Source organism: Gadus chalcogrammus, chromosome 18 (genome assembly GCF_026213295.1).
Source record: "Gadus chalcogrammus isolate NIFS_2021 chromosome 18, NIFS_Gcha_1.0, whole genome shotgun sequence".
Classification (NCBI taxonomy): Eukaryota; Metazoa; Chordata; class Actinopteri; order Gadiformes; family Gadidae; genus Gadus; species Gadus chalcogrammus.
The window spans coordinates 19,190,963-19,201,640 of record NC_079429.1 but is presented as its reverse complement, the minus strand read 5'-3'; the positions used below and the strand labels follow the sequence as shown (position 1 = coordinate 19,201,640).

At 46.6% G+C, this 10,678-nt stretch overlaps 1 protein-coding gene across 1 annotated transcript; it reads left to right on the top strand.

Moving 5' to 3' along the window:
- The first annotated feature begins 1,071 nt into the window (after positions 1 to 1,071).
- hhex (hematopoietically expressed homeobox) lies at positions 1,072 to 5,368 on the top strand. The gene is made up of 4 exons (XM_056576627.1): positions 1,072 to 1,994; positions 3,879 to 4,057; positions 4,203 to 4,253; positions 4,503 to 5,368. The coding sequence occupies exons 1-4, from the start codon at positions 1,589 to 1,591 to the stop codon at positions 4,749 to 4,751; spliced, it is 885 nt and encodes a 294-aa protein (XP_056432602.1). The 5' UTR covers positions 1,072 to 1,588; the 3' UTR covers positions 4,752 to 5,368.
- The last annotated feature ends 5,310 nt before the right edge of the window (positions 5,369 to 10,678 follow it).

Sequence of the window (10,678 nt, the reverse complement as noted above, 5' to 3'; positions counted from 1 at the left end):
TACATTGTTGTGAATTGATGAGGACATGTGAGATATTGTCGGCGCCAGGTAAAGGAGGAAGATGTCTGAACAAAGAGAGTTGATAAGCGGTCCTCTGCCCAGTTATCACCTGCTCTGGACGGGGTTGCTGCTGGCCGATCAATGGCCTGCAATGATTGCCCCAGTCTAAATATTAGCTGTGAAGCTTCTCTTTCATGTGTGGGGATGTGTCGCCAGGCGGCTCCTGCCCTGTTGACTCTGCGCTCCATTTATCTGAACTATAGCCGTTAGAAAGTTCTCCAAGACGCGCTGCAGATCGAAATGTGGCATTGAATGGGATGGATGTATGGGTCCCCTATCAAGGGTCTGCCATGGGCCTATCAGGGTCTGATGAAATAGGAGCGGGCAGTGACCCACGCTGGACGACTTTAGAGAGAGAGAAGTTGAGTTACTGTTTAACCGGTTTGGGGAAACGCTCCGCAGGGAATACAGATCTATTAGGTGAGCTATTAAAGTGACTCACGTTCATCGGCTGTCTGATAACCGGGCAGATAGCGAGGGTATCCACCCCCCAGCAAACATCAAACATTCAAATGATGAGTTAATCACCCCGGCCGGCTACCGTATGAGCCCAGATAATGACTTAGCCTATACTAAAGCTGATATCTGGATATAACATTACGGCTTTTGATCCACACATGGTTAATAAACATGTTTGCTTTTGCCTAAATTCAGGAAATTTGTAGTAGGCCTATTGTTTATTATGATCCATTTGTTTTTCTGGTGTGGATTCGATAGAGAAAGTCATGTCAGATTATTTCATGCTTTCTTAATAAAAGACTCCTGATCACCCCGAGATGAGTTGGAAGTGCGAGGTTAAACATCGAATGAATACGAGACAAAAGGCAATGGCTATTTAAGAACCGTGATTTAAGTTATGTTTGGTTAAATTGATAATCACCCTCCTCGACCCCCTATGGACAAATCAATCCCCGTGAGGTGGATCTCATCGGTGACGTCATCCCTCCGCCCCCCTCCCTCCACCGCGTCGTCATTATTAGTTTTAATAACGCGACGAACAAGTGGTCGGTGGTTTCAGCTAACACTGTCAAATGAATATGTTTAGGTTCTTCCCTCGCGACAATCTCTGTCCCCCTGTCGAACTGCGACGAGCCAATCACAGGCGGCCACTGGCCCCCTGCAGGAAGCTGCAGTCCCTGCGCGTAAAGAAAGGAGGAGAAGCAGCAAGCGCAACAGTTGGCTTCTGACACACAACTTCAAAGTCTGCAGACTAGCGCGACCTGGAGGCACCGGGAACAGACCGACAGCACCGGGGACAGATCGACCACACTGGGGACAGACCGACAACACCGGGAACAGACCGACCAAACCGGGGACAGACCGACCGGGACACCTGAGGGGAATCCACGCGCATTGGGAACTCGAAGGAGGAGAAGGTCCCAGATGTCCGAGTGCAGGCCACTAGCCCGTTGTGGGACGCAGTAGGACCACCAGAGTTTTAGTCCAGGCGCTCCTCGGTACTTGCTGGAGCGCTGTCGGGCGGCGGAGGATTCGCGGTTCATGACAGCGGAGGTTGACGGCTCTCCTCATGCAGTTCCATCATTCAACGTCCACCACCATGAGCGCGCCTCTTTACGCGCCGACACCTGTCCACCTGACGCCGCCGACGCCTTTCTACATCGAGGACATCCTTGGCCGGAGCGGCGCGCCGCCCGCCGCCTCTCATTCCGCGTCGGCGCCGGGCTCTTCCTCCACGGCCCCGCTCCTCGTGCCCACGCCGACCCTCCCGTCCCCCAACTCGTCCTTCACCAGTTTGATCACGGCCTACCGCACGCCGATCTACGAGCCGACCCCTCTCCACCACCATGCCTTCCAGCACCACACTGCGGCGGCGCTCAACGCGTCTTACGCCTCCATCTACCCGTTCCACGCGCACCCGCACAGCCGCTCCATGGGGGACTATGCCCACGCGCTGTTCCGGCACGACCCCATGGGTGAGTGGAGGGGAAGCGTTCAGGGGAGCCGGGAACAGCGAGGGGTCCTTTGAGAGTGTTTATGTTTTATTATGCGTTCACATCTTCTTGTATTTTCTATGCAACACTCTAGACATCATTAGCATCGGAGCACACTTTGGGAACTTCTGGGCTTTGACAGCCAAGTAAACCAACATAGTGTGTTCACTGGTAGTATTGTGTGACCTGTGGAGCTGTGGTCTGAGGTCAAACCAACCCTTGACTTCTCCTGTTCACTGATAAACGTTGTTTTTTTCGGTTCGGTGAAGACCTGAACTTAGACCAGCAGAACATTAGAATGTGATCTAACTTACAACCTACAGCATCTAACTTGTTTGTGTATGTGTGTGTGTGTGTGTGTGTGTGTGTGTGTGTGTGTGTGTGTGTGTGTGTGTGTGTGTGTGTGTGTGTGTGTGTGTGTGTGTGTGTGTGTGTGTGTGTGTGTGGTGGTGTGTGTGTGTGTGTGTGTGTGTGTGTGTGTGTGTGTGTGTGTGTGTGTGTGTGTGTGTGTGTGTGTGTGTGTGTGTGTGTGTTTGCGCGTAGGGTGGTTTATTGAGTGAGTAAGTAAACCAAAAACAAGGCTGCTCTACAAAGTTTGAATGCTATACGGGACAGGATAACGCAGCCTCCATCCAGCTGCCCGACTCTTTCCTGTCCATTGTTCAGAAACATCTGAGGAGCAAGTCCTCTCGCAGAGTAGAAACTAAAACACACTCAATCACTTGTTATTCCACCGCTGTATTGTCTCTATCAGGGTTCCTCAGTAGGGCCCGTCAGGGGACGCGCGGCAGTTGGTGTGCACGTGTGCCTACCGAACCGTCTCTCTCTCTCTCTCTCTCTCTCTCTCTCTCTCTCTCTCTCTCTCTCTCTCTCTCTCTCTCTCTCTCTCTCTCTCTCTCTCTCTCTCTCTCTCTCTCTCTCTCTCTCTCTCTCTCTCTCTCTCTCTCTCTCTCTCTCTCTCTCTCTCTCTCTCTCTCTCTCTCTCTCTCTCTCTCTCTCTCTCTCTCTCTCTCTCTCTCTGCACAAGCCAAGTCCGTTCCGTTCATACCGGAAGCAGTGAGGGGCTCGATAGCAGGGTAAATCTGCTTCCAGGAGCTGTTGAGTGGGTTCCTGTCTCCCCCGGCCTCCCCCTCTCCCCCCGGGCCAGACGTTTCCTGGTGGAGGCCGCTGCACGCCGCTGATTGTTTTATCGACATCCTCAATACTGCCTTATTCAGGAAACACTCGGCCTCTGATAGCCGCTCCGCTCACACACATACCGCTGCACTTCCTCTACCCCCGCCCCCCCCCCACCCCCCCGAAGAGGACCGTTTGAATAAAGCAGAGCTCAGCATTCCGGGGGGTTCGTGTTGACATGGTTGATGATGGTTTATTAGTAATTAATATGGGAGAGATATTTAATTCCAGAGTTATTGGGCTTTAAAGGCAGGCGCCTTGTTTGGTGGATCATGCATCTCGTGGTTTTGCTCTTCATGAATCTCCATGAATAGGCTCAGTGTTTAAAGTCTTATCTTAGTGTTTAAAGTCGTATGGAGACTGATGTGACAGTTGTGCAGCTGATGTAATGGGACAAACGAACCTTATTAATAATAACGCATGTCCTGATCACAGTGTTCCTATAGGCTAGGCCTACTGCTCTGTGTGTTTAGACCAAGGCCAGCGGTATAATCTCACCGCACAGCAGGAAGCACATGAGCGGATATTTGGCCATAGTTTCTCTGTCACGACCTTCTTCCCTAAAAGCGCGCATGCAACCACGGCCTCTAGCATTGAGTCATGTTTATTCATGTTTATAATTTATTTTATTATTTAATTATCGTATGATATAGTTTTATAGTTTAAATCGTATGTGTGGTCCCTCCACAGGGAAGCCACTGCTCTGGCCCCCGTTCATCCAGCGGCCCCTGCACAAGAGGAAAGGCGGCCAGGTCCGCTTCTCCAACGACCAGACCATCGAGCTGGAGAAGAAGTTCGAGACCCAGAAGTACCTGTCACCCCCGGAGAGGAAGCGGCTGGCCAAGATGCTGCAGCTCAGCGAGAGACAGGTAACCACACATAAGTGGTGTCTTTAATCATTCAGAGAGGACATTTGTTACACAATGTATGTTGAACTGTGCTCACCAGAAGTAATAATATCATCCATTGTTATTTAATTATTTTATTATTTCTAATATGTGGTATGTGTATCAGGTTAAAACGTGGTTCCAAAACCGAAGAGCGAAGTGGCGGAGACTCAAGCAGGTAAACGAAAAACAGGTCATTTAAACACGGTTCATTCACATGCTAGGCCTGTGTATTTATCATCAAGTATCACACATCAACGGCATTTATGATCGGCCCGCTAATCCCGAATGGAATTGTTTGTAGGCCTACCTAAGATAAAACAAAAATAAATATGTTTAAGAAAAATATACCACTGAGAATACCAAAAAAGTACCATCACCTCATGGCCATTACACTCTAGTAATTCTATCTACTTTGGTCCAACAGGAGAACCCGCTGGCGGCTAAGAGGGACGCGGAAGACGAGGGTCCCGGGAGACCTAAAGGCCCTGATGCAACCGTTGCCTCGAGTGTTTGCGGGGCGGTCCCGGGGAGCCCCCAGGGCCGCGGGCCCCGCTCGGCCGCCTCGCCGCTGTCACACCGAGACTCGGACTCAGACATTTCCCACGAGACCGATCTGGAGCTGGACATTGAAGACCACGAAGAGGATCACTTCCAGTCAAACCCTCCCCGCTGAGAGCGGCCGGACAGGATTACTCTCTCAGGACCGAGCTGAAGACTTTCCTTGCTTCTTTTATTCAGAGAAACATACTCTAAATAATGAGTTGCTCCACAATTGGCCTGAAAAATAAAATATAAACCAAGGCCTGCTGAAGCCCCCTGGCTCGGTGGGAATGTATCTCGCATGGCCCGTGTTCCGCATTGACTTCATATGAAATATGATTGAATTGTTTCTATGGTTTGAACGGGAGAGTCGATATTCACCGGAGACAACATCTGGTCCAACAGACGCACTGGGACGTTAAATCATGAAATTTGATTTCTTCATCACAATTAGAATAAGTTTCTTTCGCCCTAGACCTAAAGTTGTCTCGGCTGTGACTTATTTGGCAGCGACATCGGACGAGGTGTGTGTGTGTGTGTGTGTGTGTGTGTGTGTGTGTGTGTGTGTGTGTGTGTGTGTGTGTGTGTGTGTGTGTGTGTGTGTGTGTGTGTGTGTGTGTGTGTGTGTGTGTGTGTGTGTGTGTGTGTGTGTGTGTGTGTGTGTGTGTGTTGTGTTGTTTATTTTGTAAAAAAAAAAAAAAAAACGATACGATCATATTTTATAATCAATAAAAGTATTAAACAAAACAAGGATTTCAGGCCATTTCAGTGCGTAATTTTTGTTAAGACGAGAGGATGAGCAGTCAACACCTAGGAATGTTTAGGAACGGAATAAATAGGAATAGATCCATCTATTTAGCGGTTGGCTAATAATTCTTTATTTCGGTCAGATTTAGGCTACAACATAACAGTAGACATGCTGAAGCTTTCCAACGCTGTCCTCTTTAAATATTGTAGCAACCATTATATCAATAATAATAATTAGAATAATAATAAGTTTGATAATAACAGGAATAGTCAAACCCCTAATAAAAATAAATGAAAAAATTATAATAACATTAATTATTATAATTATTAGGCTATATGTATTATTATTATTCTTTGTATTATTATTAACATTTAATATTAAAAGGAATAGTAGAATAAATTAATTATTCTGACCTCTTGTATTGTGAGATTGCTTTATGAACAAACCTTTGATCAAATCAGTTTTTCATGTTTTTGATTGAGGATTGACAAAATATTTGTAATTGATTTAAATATTTAACCAAGAATTAGCCTAAATTCAGATCAAGCCTTCTATTTGTTTTACGATATTATTCATATTTTCGAATAAATAAGGAAGCGTTGGAAGTCGGTGTGATTGTTGGATGTCTGAGTTTCTTCTTAACTTAACCCCTTTTCCCGCCCCAAAACCAACCATCAAACACGTTGGTTCACAGAGCTCATGTAACCTCAATCAGCCAACGACCGCGCGTCAACACCCGGAGTTTCTGTTCGGTTAATTATTGAATCCTCACCGGTGGTGTTGCCGTTGTTTTTACAGTATCAGTTCAGCATATAGATAGATAGATAGATAGATAGATTATATTACATATTACATATCATTCATTCTAGTGACGTCATAATTAGTTGATCAAATTCAGTTGAAATTGTGTTCATAAATAATCATACATTTATATTCTTCCATGTAGCAATACTCACTTTCTCTCTCTCTCTCTCTCTCTCTCTCTCTCTCTCTCTCTCTCTCTCTCTCTCTCTCTCAGGCACTAATCCACACACACAAACCACACACACATACACACACACAGAAAGAAACAGATTAAAGGAAGTTAAATGAGTTCACAGAACACATCGCAACGCGGTGGCTTGATTCGGGTGGCCTTGCACATGCAGGACCATCCAAAGCTAACAGCGTACATTGATCTCAGCCTCTGGGTTGTGTAAAGGTTCACAAATTGTGCAGCCTAAAATCAACAGGACTAAACACACACACACACACACACACACACACGTGCGTATAAATATATTCAGTCTAGTCAGAAAGGTTTTGCCCTATACCCTTGGTGTTATGTTGTGTTGCATTGGTGATCTGTGGCTGGTTGGCCCAGGGGTAAACGGGACAGTCATACTTCCTATGAGCTGGTCCTTGACCACACCCTGGACACAGGTTGGGCTAAAGTACAGCACTGTATTACAACAATCAGTAGACAATCAATAGTGTGTGTGTGTGTGTGTGTGTGTGTGTGTGTGTGTGTGTGTGTGTGTGTGTGTGTGTGTGTGTGTGTGTGTGTGTGTGTGTGTGTGTGTGTGTATGCGTGTGTGTGTGTGTGTGTGTGTGTGTGTGTGTGTGTGTGTGTGTGTGTGTGTGTGTGTGTGTGTGTGTGTGTGTGTGTGTGTGTGTGTGTGTGTTTGTGTGCACGCACAAGCAAGTGTGTATGAGTGTTTGCTTGTGTGTGCGCAGGATGTGTGACCGTGTGTGTGTATATTAGTTAATGTGTGGTTATAGCCCAACAACTGTGGAATGTGTTGACTGTTGACCTTGTTCTAATGGACACAGCATTATCTCGCCCCTGGCAGGTCTCCACCTCAACCAGAGACGATCAATTAATGGGGAAAACACACTACTGCCTTTCTACTGGACATCCAGAGAGAGAGAGAGAGAGAGGGAGAGAGAGAGAGAGAGAGAGAGAGAGAGAGAGAGAGAGAGAGAGCGAGAGAGAGAGAGAGAGAGAGAGAGAGAGAGAGAGAGAGAGAGAGAGAGAGAGGTGGGGGAGGGAGAGAAAGAGGGATAGAGAGAGAGGGAGAGATATATAGAGAGAGAGTTTTTTCAGGAGAGAGAGAGAGAGAGCGACAGAGAGAGAGAGAGAGAGAGAGAGAGAGAGAGAGAGAGAGAGAGAGAGAGAGAGAGAGAGAGAGAGAGAGAGAGAGAGAGAGAGAGAGAGAGAGAGAGTTTGAAGGAGAGAGAGAGCGAGGGGAAGAGAGCAATACAGATAAAGGAAACTGACTGATAATGAGTAAACCACTTATTTTACAAGAGCAACGGCAGCAGTGAGTGTTAAAGCCAGAGTTCATTGCATCGGAGAACTGCCCCTCAGAGAGCACCAGTTCTTTATGTCCAGGTGTGATGGACAGTTATGGCGATGACCGCTCAGTGGAAAGGGCCTTTGGTGAGCCATGTGTCAGGCCCTAAAGTAGCAGAGACACGTGGATATCAGGTATTATTAGTTCAGTTATACATTAGCTCTAACGGAGGTCTTGTAGGAGCTGATCAGTCCCATTAGCATCTGCTGTGCATGAGCACCAGCCCACTGCAGGGCTATAAATCTGGGCTCACAGGAGAAGACAGCCCCCCCGCTGTCCTGAGGAGGTTAAATTGGCTGTGTGCTGATGTATGTTGAAAGACGGCAAACAGTGGCTCCGGGTCTGCTTGTGTTGGCTATAGAGATCTTCTTAGTGGGCTTTTGAAGGGCCATCATTATGAGAAATGCCCTTTTAGGGGCCCGCAGCACGACAGAGGGAGCCCTGGGTCGGCTGTTTATCCTGTACCATTACCGAGCCATTAATACAGGAGGTGCTTCAGCCCCGCTGAGTGGGACCAGGAGAGGAAGTAGAATCAGGGTCAGGAGACACTGCTTTCTATCTCTGGTCTACTGCCTTTAACACTTTGGTAAAAGCCATTCTCTCTGTTCTGACCTAGAACATGAATAAGCTACCATATCAGTTTGGCTCTTGATCAATGCCGCGGTCAAGTTCTTTCTACTTTTTCAACATTACAGAAGAATTTGGTCATTCAATTGATCACATCACCGAATAGTGGCAAACAACAACAAAATTAGATCATGAATCTACCATTTCTTCTGATTAATACGCCATCACGCATGCGTGTAGCATAAAAACATGAGATGTGCGTGCACAACTTTTACAGCCTGAATGTGGTGAGCTCACCACAGGTTTGGTCTCAAGGGGAATGTCGCCTAGCTGGAAGAGGCTGGTACAATACGGCAAGGTAAAGTCAGCAAAGTGAGGGTGTAGTAAATAACTTGAGTATTAAAGTTGTGCCTTTATGTGTCGCCTTTACATGGTGTAAGGAAAACAGATCTCAACAACATCTCTCATTGATTCAGACTTAATTCCACATGAGCTCCACATTAGAACAACATGATGGTTCTGCTCTGGCCGCAGGAGGCTGTCAGTGGTATGATCTGTTGGTTGTGCTCCTCCAGCCCTCCCTCCTCTAACAGCTCATCTCACACTCACATCTCCTGCTCATCTCATTTCATTTTATTGGAGCTTCTCTTTTGGTGTTTGCTGCTACTGGCAAACTACTGGTGAACTGGTAGTCGTTGGGATGAATCAGGTATTAATCTATAATCAATGGATGTGGTGACGGTGTGTGAGATTAATTGGTTTCAGAACGTTGAGGTCGGACCTTCTCCCAGAGCGAGCGCCCAGGCCTGGAGTGGTCCCGGAGACGGCTGAAACCAGTGAGCAGGAGGCATTACGGTGAGATAACACTTATCCCCGAGCCCCAGCAGGCTGAGGGCCGCTGGCAGCTCTAGAGAAAGCTCTGGGGGGGGGGTGGTCCATTCCAGCAGCAGCTAAGGACGAATCACTCAGCGATGGCTGTGTGAGGCCAAGTGTGCTGTTTGCTTTTCAATTAGGCTCCATCCAAATGGGAGACGCGGACATTTTAAAAGTGTTCAGATGCCCGTTAAAGGAGTACAGGATTTTCTGCCTGAGGATCCAATTTAGATAGAGTCCATGAATGATTAGCTGCTCAAACAAGGCTCCTGTGAGAGCACACAGACACATAATAAATAGCGAGGGCCAAATGTGGCAAACATCCGACTCAATTAAGGAGCCATTTGGTACACTAGTGACTTCATAGGGGCCGTCTCTCTCCCACTACTGACCCATACAAAATAAAAAAAAAATAATAAACTTTCCACCGGATCAGGGGGATATAGCTGTGTGTGTGATGTGTGGTCGCCATAACTTGTTACACAAACATATAATTACCTTCACTTCCTTGTAGCAAGTAATAATTAAAGTTAGTCTGATCAATAGTGAATACGATTTTTTAACTCAGAAATGGTGGAAATGCCTTATAGTTTTTGCCCATTGCTTGAACACTTTAGACACATGCTTAGACCAAAGTAATACAACTTGAAGTTTTTGTTACTATACCTTTAACACATGTAACTATACCATAAACATAAGCGCTGCTTTGCACTTTAGTTGCAATTCTGCAACACACTTGCGCCTCTCTGCAACGCACTTTCTCAGGCACACTACAAACTATTTCACACATAAGACACTTAGTTCAAAAAACCTCAGCGTACCATTGAGAAAGCACATCAATTCAAAATACAAAACAATACTTGGATACACCCGAAAACACTTGCTTACAAAACGGAACACCTCTCAGCCAGCTACAAAAAGGCAGAAGGGCAATCGTGCACATCCTGGGGCAGCGCGGGGGAAATATATCATGGCCACCATGCCTTCGAGGGTAACCGCACCATCATGCAAACAAAGGTCCCTACAATTCTCAACATATCATCACATTTCTAGATGCACTTCATGATGCAGCTGTACAAGAAAGATCAGAGCAGCCCAGGTTTGTTGTTGTCTGGGATAATGTTTCCATCGGGCTGTTGTGGTCCGGAACTGGTTCACCACCCACAAACAATTTGAAGTCCTATAATTGCCCCCTTACTCGCCATTTCTGAACCCTATCGAAGATTTTTTTCCAGCTTGGCGATGGCGCGTATATGACGGTCAACCGCATGCCTCTTCTGCATGCAATGGAACAGGCCTGCGGAGACATTGAGGTAAGGTCAATCCATGGATGGATTCGGCACACAAGGCGTGGAACCGTAAGCCCACCCACGCTCCATTGCCGTGTTTTATGTGTTTACAGTAAAGTATAAGCAGTGTATATTTGTTTTATTTTTGGTTTATTTTTACTTAAACTAAATTTACTGCACTTTAAAGTAGAGTTATGCAATGTACAGTATTGAATATTTGATTTTTTGGTTGTTTTGAAAATGTGCC

Coding starts and splice junctions, on each gene's coding strand:
- hhex (XM_056576627.1), top strand. CDS start 1,589: ATGCAGTTCCATCATTCAACGTCCACCACCATGAGCGCGCCTCTTTAC. Junction 4,058..4,202: donor TGCAGCTCAGCGAGAGACAG/GTAACCACACAT, acceptor TATGTGTATCAG/GTTAAAACGTGGTTCCAAAA. Junction 4,254..4,502: donor AGTGGCGGAGACTCAAGCAG/GTAAACGAAAAA, acceptor TTGGTCCAACAG/GAGAACCCGCTGGCGGCTAA.